The 18,076-nt window shown below is 43.1% G+C and overlaps 1 protein-coding gene across 3 annotated transcripts in view; it reads left to right on the top strand.

Annotated features, from left to right (window-relative positions):
- The window catches only part of UTP20 (UTP20 small subunit processome component), an 82,169-nt gene that overhangs the window by 10,319 nt on the left and 53,774 nt on the right, over window positions 1-18,076 (top strand). For all 3 annotated transcript variants that reach the window (XM_073327390.2, XM_073327391.2, XM_073327389.2), the window contains exons 9-22: window positions 119-265; window positions 763-897; window positions 2,026-2,103; window positions 3,436-3,614; window positions 5,337-5,492; window positions 6,031-6,119; window positions 8,740-8,845; window positions 10,222-10,372; window positions 10,612-10,674; window positions 11,004-11,162; window positions 12,878-12,954; window positions 13,878-13,957; window positions 14,679-14,922; window positions 15,949-16,152. In XM_073327390.2, the coding sequence (XP_073183491.2) occupies window positions 119-265; window positions 763-897; window positions 2,026-2,103; window positions 3,436-3,614; window positions 5,337-5,492; window positions 6,031-6,119; window positions 8,740-8,845; window positions 10,222-10,372; window positions 10,612-10,674; window positions 11,004-11,162; window positions 12,878-12,954; window positions 13,878-13,957; window positions 14,679-14,922; window positions 15,949-16,152 (1,868 nt within the window). The remainder of the gene's footprint in view (window positions 1-118; window positions 266-762; window positions 898-2,025; window positions 2,104-3,435; window positions 3,615-5,336; window positions 5,493-6,030; window positions 6,120-8,739; window positions 8,846-10,221; window positions 10,373-10,611; window positions 10,675-11,003; window positions 11,163-12,877; window positions 12,955-13,877; window positions 13,958-14,678; window positions 14,923-15,948; window positions 16,153-18,076) is intronic.

Below are 18,076 nucleotides of genomic sequence, written 5' to 3'. Positions count from 1 at the left end.
GATCAGAATAAGAAAGCTAGCAATAATTTATCAGGCCAGTGGAACATGCAGTTACCAGAATCACTTCAGCGTTATCCGTGACAGGATCTGATCATTCATGTGAAACTGTCTCTTGCAGGAATCAGTGTTAGAATTGCAGGAGAGAATAACAAAGGCCAACTGCTGCGAAATCTCAGAACAGATTGAAAGGATATTGCAAGTGTATTTGATCCTAGCAGAACATGCAAATGGGTCCAAAATCTCTCAACCTGAAGCAGTTTGTAAGGTGGGTCAGACCATCCTTTAGGCTACTGTGCACACAGATGGAGGGTGGGAAACCAGAGCATCTTCAGTATGCTCACCTGTTTTCTCTGGTTGTGTGGGTGTGCTGAGGTTTAGAAGTTGGGTTGGGGTAAAGTCAGTTTGGCAAGCTGGGAGCCACCCCAGCTCCCCCAAGCTTTGGGAGCCACCCCAGCAAATTTATGGGAATTCCCCTGTGTAATATAATGCTGACTCTGTCATCGTGATCTTATGGGTGTCCTTCTCTAAATGAATCCTCCACTGAGAGCAGGGCAGGAGGAGAAGTGGTCATGGACAATAGCTGCTGAGGACCATGTGAGGTCATGGTTCTTGAAGGAACTGTGCTGCTGTGGAGAAGGCAGCAGCCTGAGCAGCTGTGAAAGAGCATTTCCACAGGGGTCCTCATCCCCTCTGGCATGGCTGGGAGAAGTCATTGTCCTGCGGTGCATGTGACATTGCCTTTCTCTCTCTCATATTCCTCAGACGTTAGCAAAAATGTTACAAACATCTGATCTCTCGGTGCCTTGCTGTAAGACCCTGCTTAAAACGCTTTCTGTTTTGCTGCTTGCTGAGAATGTTTTCCTGCCAGATGCTGTGACCAAGGAAACCATTGAGAAGGTAAGAACCACAGATCAGTCTCTCCTGAATGAGTTGATTGCCACACACAGCACTTATGTTCTAGAAAATGTGTTACTCAGGGCTACTCTCCTTTTTGTGCAGGCGAGGTACAAGCCACTCCCTGGCTCAGCATATGGGGAATTTAGGGGCTGATCCAAAGCCCAAGTCTGTTGTTTATTTGTATGACAGTAGTGCCTAGAGGTGCTAACTGAGACTGAAGTCCCATTATGCCAGGCCCTGTACAAACACACTGTAAGCAACAGTCCCTGTCTAAGCAGACAAGGAAACAAAGAAGTGAAGTGATTTGCCCAAGGTTGTACAGCAGGTCAGTGGTAGAACTGGGATTAGAACCCAGGTCCCCTGACTCCTAGTCTGGTGACCTGTCCACTAGACTGTGCTGCCTCTTGATCTCAGGGACCTTTCTATCAGGCCCTTTGGCAAGCCTGGCAGTATTTTCTAAGGCAGGTTACAGGTATATATTAGCACCATTGCTGCTGCTGCCACTGGACCCAAACACAATGCTGCTTTGATAGTGTTTGCTTATTTTTAATCTGTTTTGTTGATTGAGGTGTGTGTGAGATGGCAGTATTTATTTTGGACATTTCAGTTTTCATATGTTACTGTACATATTTATAATATTATTAATATGGGCAACTAGTTGTGCTGTAGGAAAAATAGATTTGCAGAGCAAAACGAAGCAATGGAGGTACATCTCTTGTATTTCTTGCAAAGGATGAAACCAAAAAATGTTTTCACAATAATGAAATAAGGCTGGAGGAATTATTAAGTCTGTCCGATCTTTGGTGTTGATCTCTGGCTTAGTAGTATTAATTTTCTCCCTATCAACCCTGACAAATCTCTCAAGTTCTTCCCATAAGACCTGCACCCCGTCTATGTGAGTAATCCCATTAAACTCGATGGGGCTACTCACGTACATTGGAGTTATCCATGTGTGTAAGTGTTTGCAGGGTCAAGAGGGGGGTAGGTATTTATATATAACTCCTTTCTGCACTAAGAAACACTGTGTGCACTGGAGGAATATAGCTCATATATCTTGATTCCCTTCATGAATAAATAAAGTGCTTGTTGCTTATATGCCCCTTCTAACCCTTCATTTGCATTTGACAGGTATTTGGAAGTGGGTTTGAAAGGCGCCTCCTTTTGGATTTCTCCAAAACAGTGTTTTCAATGAATGAGTTTGAGCAGGTAGGTGAAGTTTTCATTCATGTATTTATTTTGTAGTCAGATGAGCAATGGAGGAGTTGTGTTTCTGGGTGGGAAAAATGAGCCTGATGGAGTTGTTTTGACTGCTGACCGTAGGAATGCCATTACACTTGGCAAATTCATAATATATCTAGTTCCTATGATGTGTCATTGTTATTTGACATGTATTTGAACTATCCATCTTCTGTGTCTTGGATGTGACCTGATGGGAGTGAAAGGAGCTGTTAGTCACTATCAGAAGAATGAAAATGGCAATGCAAAAAATGTCTTTTCTTTACAATTTCATAGATTTTTAAGAGCCAGAAGGGACCACTGTAATTATCTAATTTGAACTCCCACGTAACACAGATCAGGGGATTCCCGCTGGGTTACTGAAGGGGCAGACATGGTCCAGGAGTCAAGGAGATGTCAGTGGTCTCTAGTTAGTGTTATGTTGCAGCTTGGCATCTGACAGGAGCTTGAACACCCATTGTGGCTGCACACCTCAGTATGTACCCCCCAACACATGCTTGCCAGTGTCTTGTCTCTGGTATTGGTGACTTTTTCATGGTAGATTCGTTAACGGGGGATGTGTCTCAATGGAGGTATCAGTAGTCTGGGGATTTCAGGGTGTCTCTCTCACCTCTTTCCAGATCTTTTTGACGCACATAGGACAGCCCAGAGAGATGGGGAAATTGCAAGGAGCGTACAGAGAGGCTCTCGGTTTTAGCCAGTCCCCGTTTTGAATGTAAAAGAGACAGTAAATGGGGAGGATAAAAGAGGGTTCCTACCATAACGAGTTGTAGCTTCCTCAGCTGAGGTTTGGTCTCTGACACCATGATTCAGAAGCAGAAGCAGTGAATGGGGCTGCAGATATCTGGGTTGATGGAAGGAAAGTGGGGAGAGGAAACAAGTGTGAAGACGTGGGGTTGGGATTTGTGTGGAATTTCTGTGTGGGGGTGGCGAAGGCTGAAATGGAGAACCAGAGATGTCTGGTGGGTGGGGCCTGAGCATGGTGGCCCAGGGCTCTGAGGAGAGGCGTGGAGTTGAGAGGAGCAGGTTCTCTGCATGCTGTGAGGGATCCTGAGCTCTGTCGGGAGCCTGGAGTTGGGACAGGCCAGGGTCTTTATGTCAAATCACTGGCTTCTCAAGGGCTCCCTGGTACTGATGCCTCGGTATCTTGGTGATCAGATGCACCAGGACTGGAGGAAACCTTTGTACTGCCACAGCTCATCCCAAAGAACTTGGCTTCCCTGGCCCTAGTGTCTCGGATCCCTGATTTGCTTGGTCAGAATTGGAGAGGCATGTTAAATCTCAATTTCTTTTTCTTTTCAGCATTTTCTTCCATGCTTTCTAGAGTACATCGAGGACTGCTTCTCTGGAGAGGATGTGCTAGCTAGGGATGAGGCCATGGCAATTTTGGCTAAACTCATTCTGGAGAAAGCAGAACCTCCCACTGTTGGCTCAATGGCTTTTGAAAAATATCCCCTTGTTTTTACAGAACCACCGATAGGGTAAGTCTCCTCACGCTCCACAGACACTCTTTACCTTGGAGCTCTTTCAAAAGGTTTGGAACGTAGTGTTGCTAAGCCGACTGATAATGGCATCAGAACTGCCACTTCACCTAGTGTTCATTCTTTCTTTGAGGACTTGGAATAATTTCTGCAGAGCTGGGCATTTAAATACTTGCTGCATTTCTGTCACAGAGAGGGGTGAATATTTGTCCCTTGTATAGGATTTTGTCTCATCTCAAAACAATGTAGAAATACTTTTTCTTCCTTGTATTCTTTGCTCCTGAGAATACCGACATCAGGGGCAAGATAACAGGAAGAAGCAAATCAAATTGTATCTCTCTCTCCTCAGCTTGTCTTTCATATGTCACATAGTCTTTTAGTCTTTTAAGCTCTTTGGGCGTAGGGACCATATCTTCCTAAACATTTTGTTCAGCCCAGGCAGGCCCCAATCCTGATTTGGATGTCTGGGTGGCACTGCAATATAAATACCCAAAAATGATTATGAAGGAACAGCAGCAGCAGTCACAATAAATATTCTGCTGGGATGAATTCCACATGGTCCTACAGTCTGTTTTTGTTTTAATCACGTTTCCATTTAGGTGGTATCCAAGTGTAAGCAGGATTTTCCCATTTGGGGGCTATTTTTGTACAGTTCAGCATTTCTCATAATAAATCTGCAGGGGAGTGCTGATTTTTACCTGTGGGGAGAGGAGGGAATTATTCCCCTTCTACACCCCCAAGCTTCATTTCTCTGCAATTTCATAAACATTTATTCTTCTCTACAGTAATAGTGAACTCTTTCTCCATTGGCCTTTGTGATTATTAAGGATTTAGTTATGAGTACGCTCCCCTGCATGGGCTACCCACATCACGGATGACCAAAGAGGGGGCAAGAGGAGAGCACCACCCACTGGGTCACAACACTACTTCCTCGTCTGGTGCAGATTGGTGGGGAGTGGGAGGACCCAAGGGTCCCCGGCCTCCCCATCCCAATGCACTTACCAGTACAGCTGAGCCAGCAACATGGGGGAAGTAATTTGCACCAGAAAACAGGCTGTTGCAGTCACTTACCCCCCATGGAGCAAGGAGGAGGTAGTCAGTTTAGTCCTAGCTCTGCATCTGGGATAATACAGCTACAAACTGCTCTCCAGTTGGGGCAAATGGCAGGGCCTTTAGGTATCAAAAGGAAAACTTTCCTTATGACTAACTTCATCTTGGGAGTGAGATCGATTTGTAGCCTGTTGCAAATTCAGATGTATATGAAGTTGTTTTGGAGGAAAGTTGGTTTATTTTCCAGGAGCTGGATCAGTTTGCTTGAGAACCACTTGCTGTAGAGCAGATCTTACAGCTGTGTTGGAAATGTGGCAGAATCCCTTTAATGAATACAGAGCAGCATCAAAAAAGACACCATTCTTTTATACTTGAAAATCAATGGAATAACAATGTTTACAGTCCAGGAGCAATCCCCAGATTCTGCTGGACCTCTGAATGCTGAGATGTAACCTTTTATGGAGCATTTCCTGCCTTGCACATTAGAAATGACTGTGTGGTCCTTTGTGCCATGGAGATAGTGAAGATCCCATCAAAAAGCGTACTGTCCAAGTCAATGTGAAGCTTAGCCTTTTCTTCAAGGGAAACAACTTACTTTTAAATGTCAGAGGAAGAAAGGTTCAACTGCTGTTGTTGAACTAAGTTACTGATTAAGCTTGGTTTTGTTTTTAGATCCAATACAAGACAGAAGATGAGTAGGAGAAATGGAGAAAGGAAACAAATGCCAGTGTTGGATCATATTCTGTCTCTAATCCACTTATCAGAAAATGAAGACATTATTGATCTTTCACACCCTTGGGCTGCCCTTGTTGTACTTCCGCATGTTAGGTGAGGATGCTAACCATTCTGTTACTGTTGTCTTGTACCTGAATCATAATACTACTTAGCTCATGTCTGATGTTTTTCACATATCGCTCTTCATTCAAAGCTTTTGCAAAGGAAAGGGAAAGTATTGTTACCCCCATTGTACAAATGGGGAAACTGAGGCACAGAGCCGTGATGTGACGTGCCCATGGTTGCCCAGCAGCTCTGTGGCAGAGCTGGTAACAGAATGCAGGTTTCCTGCTTTCCTGTTCAGAAGGTCACATTTGCTGGCATGAAACGGAGCCCTTAGAATTTTGTTGATTCAGTCCCTAGGAAGAGAGCATGCTCAGTCAGTGCAATTACATTTTGTGGAAGAAAGACTTAGAAAGCAATCATTGATGAAATGATTTAGGTTGTGAAATTGACTTAACAAAATAGTTGACTAATAATCAATTTGTTTGAAATCTATATTTAACATAAGAGAAATGTGAGAGAGAATCCAATGTTATCAAGTGTCTGACTTTAACAAAAAAATAAGCGTTTGTACCTTTATTTTTGGCAGACCAATAGACAAGGAAAAAATCCTGCTACCAGTTACAAGTTTTATAGAATCTCTCTTCCTGGCTATTGACAGAGGAAGGCTCCGCAAAGGTCAGTTACAGTCATCTCTTGTTCATTAAGTTTTTACTGGCACATAAAAGACACAACTCTGCAATTATACTAGAGACCCAAGACATAACAATGAATAATAACTGCATTGTATCCTGATTTAATAAGCAGCATAATGAAACATGAAAGGCAAGATGGAAAAAATAACATACAGGAAATAATATACCAAATGCCATCTATAGTAATAATAGGTTGGTGAAATAAATGTCATGCCGGGGACATGTAATTGGACAAGGAGCTCACAAAAGTATAGACTCAAAATCTGAGTGACCAAGATGTTTAGAAGGATAGAATTTGAGAGACAGATTGTCAAGAAAAGGAAGAGGGAGTAAAAGAAATGGAAACTAAACCAAGCTGGGTTATCAAAGTCAAACTTATAGCAAAAAGATAGTGATACACTTTTACATGTGTTCTTTGACTACATTGTTCACAATCTTTGGCTTTAGATCTGGAATTTTTCTTTCAACATTCTGGGTCTTGACAGTAATTCTAAAACTAAATACCTTGCCTACATATACGGCTTCACATATTAACAAATTGGTAGTCCTCTCTCTAACCATTGCCCAGAGAAATCTTCTGATTTAATTGGAAATATGCATCAAAATTATAACAGAGTGGTTTAAAAAAATTCAGCTTCTTAGAGAAGTATGAAAAAGTATCCAAACTTCCCTTAGTAAAGGGCTTTGAGGTCTCTGGATGAAAAGGACTATATAAGAGGTAGGTATTCTTATTGGCTATTAAATCCATTATAATTACTATCAATCTGCATAGAAATATCCAAAGTAGTATACTACATTCTGCTTTTCTTCTCTAATATTGCTTAGTCTGCGTCAGGAACATCCCCTATACTTCCTAACCTCTTTTTTCTATGTGGTATCCAGGTGTTTTAATCTATTGTAATTACTTTAAGGGGGGGAAAGAATAACCAACTTTCTAAATCGGGGTGGGCAAACTTTTTGGCCCGAGGGCCACATCAGGGTTGAGAAATTGTATGGAGGGCCGGGTAGGGAAGGCTGTGCCTCCCCAAACAGCCTGGCTTCCGCCCCCTTCCACTTCCTGCCCGCTGACTGCCCCTCTCAGAATCGCCAACCCATCCAACCCCCTGCCGCTCCTTGTCCCCTGACTATCCCGCCCCCTATCCACACCCCCGCCCCCTGACAGGCCCCCTGGGACTCCCACGCCTATCCAACACCCCCTCCTCCCCCCCGTTCCCTGTCCCCTGACAACCAACCACCAGAACCTCCACCCCATCCAACCACCCCCTGCTCCATTTCCCCTGACCACCCCCTGGAACCTCCTGCCCCTTATCCAACCCCCCCACTCCCCGCCCCCTTACCATGCTGCTCAGAGTAGCAGGAGCTCGCATCCCTGCCGCCTGGCTGGAGCCAGCCATGCCGCCGCTCTGTCCGGTAGGAGCAGCGGGCCAGAGCGTTGGCGGCACAGTGAGCTGAGGCTGCGGGGCCGGGTCTAGTCTTCCTGGCCAGGAGCTCAAGGGCCAGGCAGGACTGTCCTGCGGGCTGTAGTTTGCCCACCTCTGTTCTAAATGCATATATAAAGCCTGATTCTGCCATCAGTTTCTGTTTTTAAATGGACAGCTTCCCATTTATTTCAGTAGGGAATTCCCTGCACAGACTAATGGTAAGAAAGAATCCCCAGGTAGCTGGGGAATTAAAGCAAATCAAAATTGGGGAGATTTTCTGAGACACAAGGAGGATTTAGATTCCCCAACGCCTGTTCATTTTTTGTGAGAGTTGATTGCTTGACTGTCCTTTGTGCCATTGTAAGTCTCCCTTGATGTCCTTTGCATAGGGACAGTGACTCTTCTGTAAGGGAAGAATGAAGGGAGTGAACCCTCTGGCCAATTTAGGAGTGGCATTGACGGGAACTGTGCTTCCCCATTCCTGGCTGAGAGGATTTTGGCTGCAGTTTGGTGTTGATTATGATGGGAGTGGACCTGTCAGCAGTAGAGAAACTCTCTAACCCTAAAGAAAGGGAGCAGAAAGGAAACTACTTTCAGAGTTATCTTGGGTAAATGAAAGCCTAGTCCCATTAATTTTAGTGGGAATTGAGCCTCTGAATCACGTAGATGGGTTTGCAGATCCCACCCTGCTTTTCCAAGGTGCAAGAACATACAGATGCTTGTGCAATTATCGTGTTCCCCCCTTTGCCCCCCTTTCCTTTCAGTAATGCATTTGACAGCTCTTTCTGGTTTCCCAAGCACCATTTGTTGAGCAAAATTCTCTGAGACCCACACAGCAGAGCTTAATTTCAGTACTGCTCTCCTCATTTGCCCAGATTTCACATAGACTGATACAAACTGGGTATTCTGCATGTTCAGGGATGGCAGGGTTTCAAGATGGAGATCTGCCGTGATGATCAGAGGAGAATTCTACTCTAAACTTCGATCGTGGGTGGTGATGAATGTTGAATTGTTGCAGTTAGAAATAAAAATGTCATTTGTGGTCTATAGCATATGAAATTACATTATAATCCTGTTCACTTCTGTGGCACCTCTCATTTGAGGATCCCAAAGCACTTTACAAACAGAAATTCAATGTAAATGAATAACTACACAGTTTGTTCCCATTCTCTCTGCCCTTAGGAGGCTTGTATGTGGCCTGCCAAGCTGTGAGCACGCTACTTAGTTTAGCAGAATCTTCTGAAATTCTCCGTTTGTTACCTGTGGAACGTGTGAAGAACTTGGTGAGGTAAGGGAACTTTTGACTTTCTGGTGTTCCACTTAATGTAGTGAGGAGATAACGTTGCCTTTATTTAAAGGCTATTAAGCAAAACAAACACGCTTGCTTTGTTTGTTTGTTGTCTTACACCAGCATGTTTCTGCAGGTTTTTAGCCATCCAGGGTAGGGATGTTGGCAGGCACTGCCAGCTTACTGTACTGTATGGTGTACGCTTTATAGCGCTATCTCCTTAATAACAATCTGCTCCTTTGAATTGTTTGAAAGCTGCAGATTAACTTTTTTGTTGCTGTTGAACCTGTGAATGCAACAATGCTGGTTTTGTCTTGCGGGATTGCAGCCAGGAATCTTGTGTTTTGTTTTACTTACCAAAAAAAAGTAAAGTGAAAATAGTCTTGGCTAAACATAAATATCACATTTTAATTCTTGTTGTGGTCTAGAGGATTCTCCTACAGTATTAGGATGATTCCATTCCCTCCCTTAAATATTGATTTTAGACATTATTTTGTACTCTCCCTCAGTAAGAGGGAGCACCTCGCTTTTGACCTCCACATTTTAATGAACACTTATGAAAACTGACTACTCCATTAACCCTCTTCAACTAATAATTAACATATATAATAACTAGGGCCCTACCAAATTCATGGTCCATTTTGGTCAATTTCATGGTCGTAGGACTTTAAAAATAATATGTTTCATGATTTCAGCTATTTAAATCTGAAATTTCACAGTATTGTAATTGTAGGGGTCCTGACCCAAAAAGGAGTGGGCGGGGGAGGGATGTTCTAAAGTTTTTGTGGGGGGTGGGGGTTGCAGTACTGCTGCCTTCAGAGCTGGGCAGCTGCAATGGCGGCTGCTGGCCGGGAGCCCAGTTCTGAAGGCAGAGCTGCTGCCAGCAGCAGTGCAGAAGTAAGGATGGCCTGGTACAGTATCGCCAACTTTGCTCCTGTGCTGCTGCTGGCGGGGTGCTGCATGCAGAGCTGGGCACCTGGCCAACAGCTGCTGCTCTCTGGCCGCCCAGCTCTGGGAGGCAGTGCAGAAGTAAGGATGACAATACCGTGATCCCTCTAAAATAACCTTTTGACTCCTCTGCAACTCCCTTTTGGGTCAGGACCTCCAATTTGAGAAATGCTGGTCTCCCCCATGAAATCTGTATAGTATACACACAAAAGACCAGATTTCATGGTCCGTGACATGTTTTTCATGGCCATGAATTTGGTAGGGCTCAGTTAATAATAACTGAGCAGCTACAGAAAGTGTTTAAGATCTGTATGATCTCCCAACATAGTTCTCCCAGTCCAGCCAGAGAAAACAGATTGGGACAGATTTTTTTCGTGTAAAATAATAAACAAATATTTGTAAAATAATAAACAAATATTTTGTTTCAGCACCTTTCCTTCAGACCCATCAGCCTTGCTACTGGCTGATCTCTATTATACGCGGTTGGCTTTGTGTGGTTGCCAGGATCCTCTTTCCCATGAGAACTTAATGGATTTGTTTGATAAACTGAAAACAAATATTTCCTCCAGCATCTCCAAGGTAATCTTCTTTTCTAACGGTTTCCAATATGTGCAAACTGATTTGTGTTTTAATGGAAAAAATGAATTCTTAACTAGCAGCAAGTTGTCCTTGCAGCTTTTGAAATAAGCTGAATAAGGAAAGCCTAAAGGTGAAATGTGCAAGAACGAATGCTGTTCGTCTCTTTAAAATTGTGCCCATTTTCAGTGGCCTTTCACCATTTGCAGTACGCCTCTAAAACATGCTTTCACTTTTAATAGGTCCGACTCTTGACAATAAGGATTTTAAATCATTTTGAGGCTCAGCTTCCTACATCAACCAAGGTAGTAATTGCTGCTTTAACATTTCAAAACCATGGTGTGTGTAGGGGTTAATATAAGCGGTTTTCTTGACGCTGACTTTATTTGCCAGTTACACATGCTAGGGTCTGTTCTTTAGCTAAAGTGGGCTCCCTTTATACTTGGTTTGTTTTTTTCAGACTGTAACTTTATGGGCCCGATCCTCAGCCGGTGGAAATCTCTGTAGCTCCATCAAGTTCAGTGGAGCTATGTCAGTTTACAGCAGCTGAGGCTCTGCCTTTATATAGTGAATTATGACAAAACAATTGTCTCGAGGAATCCTCTAACAAAAGGCATTTCACTGGTTTGTTCAGGATGATGGAACAGGAGAGGTTCAGTCCGTGTTTGCCATATTACTTCAAGCTGAACTCGTGCCAGCCAGTGTGAATGATTATAGAGAAAAACTTCTTCATTTAAGGAAACTGAGGCATGACGTGGTGCAGTCTGCAGTACCAGATGGACCTTTACATGAGGTGAGACGTTACTGCCAGATCATACACTGGATTGTTTCCTTTTTATAAGGCAAGAAAATTTTGCATTTTACTTCAGCGTGAGTTTTTTCATTGACTTGTGAAGGCTTCAGTAAATGCAGGCCGGAAACAAACTAATCATCATGAGTGAGTTAGGAGCTCAACTCTCATTGCTAGTCACTGGGACTTTGCTCCCGACTCCCTTCGGTTTGCAGCATCAGAGCTCAAAGATGCAGGGTTTTCCCTGAAGATCAATGGTGAGCAAGGTGGAAAGATATCAACATCCCGAACAAACACCTCATCAAGCACACAACCAAAGAACCATGTGGGTTTTCACTCCCATGGAAAATATGGGTCACTTTAAACCACATCCGCACATTGCATGGTATTACGCACCTGCCTTCTGCATACATGGGGACTAAGTGCTACAAACTTCTGTTGATATAACTACGTTGCTCCGATGTGGAAAATCCACACCCCTGAGTAACATAGTTATACTGACGTGACCCCCAGGGTAGACAGGGCTGTGTTGAGAGGAGGGCTTCTCCTATTGCCATAGTTACCACCTCTTGGGAGGTAGAGAAGCTCTCCTGTCGGCGTAGGTAGCATCTTCATTAAGATCTGCAGTGCTGACTCCCAAAAACAGACATCAAACTATAGAACAGTGCCCAAAACCATCGTATTCCGGTAGTATCTCTGCTATCCACTCCACATCACTGGAAGCAATCAGTTGGATTGCCAATCTAAGCTTGGACATCACAAAAGGAGACAATGACTTGAGTGCTTTTGAAAATCCCACCTGAGCAGTGGTCTCTCTAGCCCCAGTATCCTTTCTCCGCCAATGGCCAGTGCTTGAAAGTATAAGGAAAGTATAAGGTGCCATAATGCATTTAAATGTGCAGTATTGCACTAAGGTGGGAAATATCTTTGGCTCCAGTTGTGATCAGCATGTCTTGTTGTTGGGTGTTTTTATCCTGAACTGACTAAACTATATTTGCCTCAATATCTAGTTGGGGCAGAAACCGAAAGAAAGTGGCGGTGTTTCAATAAATGTTCTAAACATGCCTGCAAAGAGCAGTGAGAGGAGAAAGCAGGTGGAGGTGATGCAAAGGGCTTGGGTAAGCTGTTGGCAGTTTATCCCCTGACCTGGCAATGAACTCTGTGTCGCTGGACCTCAGGGGAGCTTTGCATGGAGCTCATTGCAGGATTGAGGCCTTATAGATTGCAGGGACATCTGTCTATGGTGGCTGAATCTGACCGTGCTGCTGTGGGCTTCACACTGTCGAGGCTGCTACGATCAGGGTTTTTCCTGTAGTAGCTAAATGTTAACTTATTACTACTGATACTTAAGTGCTTTTATAACTTTCCTTCTTGAGTTGTAAACTCCTTGGGGCAGGGATTGTGTGTGTGTCTGTATATCACTTAGCTCAATGATGAGCCCAATCCAGATGGGGCCCTGGGTCTAATGCAGTGTAAGCTCTTCAGGCAGGGAATACTCTCCTTGTTTATATGTTTGTGTAGTGCCTAGTACAATGTGGCCTTGATGCTACCAAAGTACAAATAATAACCTAAATGTCTTAATTATTGGTGTTGATTCTGAGAGATTTTGACTTCATTGCTTTTTCTTGCAGTTCATCAATCAGTGAAGCTGTTTTTATACCTACTTTAAATATCTTTGTTAGCTTTTTAAAACAAAGTTTTCTTGTGTGTCACTGTAGGTGCCTCTTCAGTATTTACTGGGAATGCTCTACATTAACTTCAGCCCTCTCTGGGATCCTGTTGTTGAGCTCATAACGTAAGTATGTGCTAGTGGGTGGTGGGAGCCTGTTGTGTTGTGTTGTGTTGTATTGCAGCTGCCCCCGGACTTTTAAAAAAAATGAAATAAAAATGTGTCGCGTCTCTAAAAATAAACGCAAATACACACAAGCATGATGCACGTTTACATGAGGTACCACAGAAATGCCTCTGATCTGTCAAGTAAATCTTGCTCTTTATAGACTGTTACTTTTTAACTTGTTTTGGGATGTACAAATATTAAAGACAACTCATAGGCAACAGTATTGTTAAATTACATCGAGGGTTGGGACACAAAGGTACCAGACTCGAATCCAAGATAGCCAACTCCTTATCTCACACTATTATGACTATCACATGATAAGTGTTATATAAATAATAAATCAGTCCGTCTCTCTCTCCTTCCTGCCCTCACTAAGGGCCTGGTGCAAAACCTACTTAAGTCAACGGAAGAGCTCCCATTGATTTGATTGAGCCCTGAGTTTGCAGTGTCAGCTTTCAGGGTGAATTGCCGGGATTTTGACCACTTAGCTTTTTCTCTGTACATTCTGTGATATTATGTGTCATTTTCTCCATTAGAGAAGTGAAATCATGAAAACGATAACCTGCATCATCAGTGGGACGCTGACTCTTCGTGTTGGTTTTAAGTGCTATGTTATTACATAGGCAGCATTGAAAGACTTGCAAACATCTATACCAAAGGGTCCCTTTGGTTTCACAGGCTATAACTAGGCTATTCTGATAACAATGAACCTTTGGGATCTTCAGATGAAGGCAAAGAAATGTTATAGTCGCACACAGCAAAAGTCTTGCCTTCCTACATGTTGACTAGAGCTGGACACCAAGCCTTTGAACATACTAGCAGTATAACTGGCTAATATCCCATGGAATTTTTTACTTAATTACTGTCTTGTTTATTGTTAGATCTCATGCAAACGAAATGGAGAATAAACAGTTCTGGAAAGTCTATTATGAGCACTTGGAGAAAGCGGCTGTCTATGCTGGTAATTCATGTCTTGTAGATGTTTAGACACTAACTTAACTATGGTCCAGGTGGTTCATGAACAGGGCTGGCTTTATGCTCTGCTGTGCTCCAAACTGGCAAAAAAGGAAAAATCAGGACGTAAGTTTCCCCTCTACCTTTCTAGCCTCATTTCCTGAGTGGAGATCTGTCAGAATTGTTGCCTCCCCCTTGTCCTACTTGCCATGAGGTAAATAGGGACAGTCCATGAGTTGCAGAGTCCTCCTAGCATATGGAGCACCAGGCAGTGCTTGTTTTGTGCCTAGACTGGCTTTGCTCATGATGATGAGGGACAGTAGGAGTCTCTGAGGATTTTCAGTAATGTCTAGTCTCTAGAAAATCTTCCTCCTACCCTGTTCAACATGGAATCAGTAGAATTTCTGCCAAATGTATCTGTTTTCCTTGACCCTGCTCTTGAATGTGAATACTGGATTTCACTGTGTGGCACAAGGACAGCCATTTATTGGGGCTACGTGTGCTTAAAGTTAGGCCCCTTGCTGAAGTTCTGACATCCTAGGGTACCTTCTAACCTGTGTTGCAGTTTCAGATCAATATTAAGCAGAATTTGCTAGGTAGATGGCCAACATTAATATAAACGGTTGCTGTTATTTACCCCAGGGCACTACCCTACCACCAGCAATTACTGAATAAACTCTTTGAAGATTTCTTGAAGTAATGAGGACGGTGGTTTGTTTCCAATATAGAGAGGGAGCTGCAAGATAAGCTGAGTGAAGAGCAGGCAGGCACTGCAGATACAGAAAGTGAGAAGATCCGAGAAGGAAATGTGGGAAGCCTGTATCTCGAGCAGTTGAAGTTTAGAACGGATTGCAGTGAGCGGATAGATTACGCAAACTTCCGGTTTCTGCTGTGGAAGGCATTGGCCAAGGTTCCAGACAGAGTGGAGCCCAGGTCAAGGGAGCTTTCCCCGCTTCTCTTGAGATTCATTAGGTAAGTGACCATGTTCAGCAATGAGACATGTTGCTTGGAAATGTCATAAATGAAGGCAGAGTTACTAGGGTCCCTATAAGACAACTGATGGGTGGGTTTTGTTTTGTTTTTAATGGATTTTATTTTCTGAGACCTCTGAATCCATAGAGTGGTATGATTTTATATTGAAGTTGGTCCTTCCTTTTGGTTAAACATGGCTCATGCCAGAGAGAGAGAGAGAGTGGAAAAAATAAAAGCAACCTGAAATGTAAGCTGTCAATTGGCTGCTGCGTTGAGCCCCAGTTTACTAATGAGTTCTGGTGACACAGCCTCGCTACTGCTATGGAGGGTGTAGTTTCAATGGAAGTAAAGTGTCTTGGAAATAGACATGAAGATGAGGCTCTTCCTTGTCTCCCCTGTTTGTAAAATGAAAGGAGGTATTTTTATTCCGGCAGAGATAGGAAAATACCTTTCAGTGTATCTAGGGCCTGGTTCAGTGCCCACTGAAATCAGTGGGAGTCTTTCTATTCACTCCAGCAGGCTTTGAATTAGGCCCTCACTCTATTCCCCCTGCCAGCCTGTGACTCTTCTTTACAGTGTATTTCCTACAGTGCTTTGTCTAGACTGCTTTTACCTGTTTTCAGGTGAGAGGGCTTCCACTATATAATACATCATCGATTCCTACACTTCCTAACATACATTTTCACACATCCCTGCCAACTTTTTAACAAAATTCTCCCATTCTACATAGATTCACTTTCTCTTCTTTTTCCTGACCACATTTTTCTGATCTTAGCCGTTTAATTTTTTTTTCCTTTCGTTGTCTTTTTTTCTTTACATTTGCTCTCTTCTTTTAATATCTCCGTCATTCACAGTAAAAGAAATGTCCATCTGCCTGCTGAAATGAACCCCTTTTGGGGATCTTGAACTGTACAGTGTCACCAGGCACAGCTCTGTGGATAATTGGAAGTTCCAATTGTGAACAGCTTCAAATAAACCTCCCGCCAGCAGATACTGTTCTATTGATCGATTTTATTTTTAATATAGCAATGAGTATTACCCAGCAGATTCTCTAGTGGCTCCAACCCAGGATCTTAGAAAGAAAAACAGTGGTGTAGCAGAAGAGGAAGAAAAACCCACTGAAGAGATACACCAAGCTACCAAGGAGGAGGAGAAAGAGGAGGTGGAGGGAATGGATGAACCGGTGGTTGAAGGGTTGCAAAAAAAGAAAACAAGAAGAGCTGCAGCAAAGTGAGTTTTGCTTTGTTTGATTGGGCAGGGAGCAAGTGAAATGCAAACGTTAACCATTTGGTGTTTTAAAAGGTTTCATAACCTTGGGGTGACTCGCTTTGTTATGTTTCAGAGTAGCAGCCATGTCAGTCTGTGTACACAAAAAGAACAGGAGGACTTGTGGCACCTTAGAGACTAACAAATTTATTAGAGAAGTGGGCTGTAGCCCACGAAAGCTTATGCTCTAATAAATTTGTAAGTCCTTAAGGTGCCACAAGTCCTCCTGTTCTTTTTGCCTTGTTATGATCACTGGGCTTATGTGCATCCCTTTCCTTTGTCTGTTCCAGTCTTTCGTGAGATTGTGAGCTCTTTTGTGAGCAGGGATCCTGTCCCCATGCAACACCTAGCACTAGTTTGGGGGCCCTGACCGGAGGCTCTGGGCACTACCGTAAGATGAGTAATAGGCCATCGCTTTGCATAATTTGAAGCAAAGATGGTGCGAGGTCTACGATTCCCAATTTTGGTTGGACGTATTCCTGGAAGTTTCATCACTAATCTTTAATTCCTGGAGACTCCAGGACAATCCTGGGGGGTTGGCAACCCTAGCGGGATCCCAAAGTTAGTGTTGGGGGGGGGGGATAATTGTTTCCTCTGTGTGTGTGTCTGCTTTTCTTTTAAAGTCAGTGGGAGCTGATGGGTGTGCAGCCCATTTTGAAAATCATTGTAGGTACCCAATTATGGATTTCAGAGTCTAGCTTTAGACACTCATTTTTGAAAATCTTGGCCCTGATGTCCTTGTTCTGGACAGGTTTTTTGGTATTTCTTACTATAAATATCTGCTATTGTGACTTCATTACTCCACAGTATCAAATTATTTTGTGAGTAAATAGTTTATGGCTTGTGTCTTAAAACACAGTTTTGAAACTTCTTGATTATAGCCTTTTTTACCCGGTTGACATCTGTGAAATACGCATTTTAGGTGATTCACATGAACTATTTTTGCCTATTTGTGAATGACATTTGTAGCAACAAAGAACTTTACAAATGTCATCTTGCACATTAAGATGCAATGAATTCTAGCCTATATTCTGGCTAAGTTGTAGGTGTTTTATCAGTTCTGTTATTTTGTTCTGTTCCCTAATATGAGTGGTTCATATCTGTGAATTAGTAATAATTACAAAAATCAGATTGTCACCAGATTTGAACTTTTGCTTCAAAATGTTCTTGTTCCTAAATGGAAACTTTTAAAATGCTGGTAGCAATAACTAAGGTGTAAAAGTTTTACTGGCTAGTTGTTAATGAATTCTTTAGTGAACGCTTTTCCTCTAGACCCTGGGCTCCTCATTATACTTTCAGATTTGCACCATTGTAGTTTAGGCTCTCACAAAATGTATGTTACAAACTCCTCCTTGAAAATGATGGAAAAATAAGAGCTAGGTGTGATGTGAGAGACTAGTGTGTGCCTGGTAAGATGCAGAGTGCACAACTTCATCATTCAGCGGAGACCATAGTACTGGCTTTGGAGGGCGGGTAATGGTTAAAGCACCTCCCTTTGCTGGGGTTAGACAGGGTAGAGGAAATTCAAATCATGTAGCAGATTCAGTAGAATTTTTTGGTGTGAAGCTCTGCAGGGAACTGCTGAGTCAGCATAGACTCTTGCTATTCTGCACGTGTACCTTTTTGACCAGTCCTGACTGTTTTTGGCACGGTTGATTTCCCCCTCCCTCCACTTCTCTCTTTCCTCAGCAAGTGGAGATGTGGCTGTTTTTGGGTGGGGCAGTCTTGTCCCCAGGTCCAGTTTACCCCTACTGCTCTTTCGCACTGGTATAAATCAAATTCTTCCACTGCCATTAGAGCCTGTTGGTAAAAGTAGTCCTACATACTGATATTCAGAAACTCCGAATCTTGGAACCATTCTCCTGCCATTGGTAGTAACACAGAGTGT

Source organism: Lepidochelys kempii, chromosome 1 (genome assembly GCF_965140285.1).
Source record: "Lepidochelys kempii isolate rLepKem1 chromosome 1, rLepKem1.hap1, whole genome shotgun sequence".
NCBI classification, from domain to species: domain Eukaryota; kingdom Metazoa; phylum Chordata; order Testudines; family Cheloniidae; genus Lepidochelys; species Lepidochelys kempii.
This window is presented reverse-complemented; position numbering and strand designations above follow the sequence as displayed.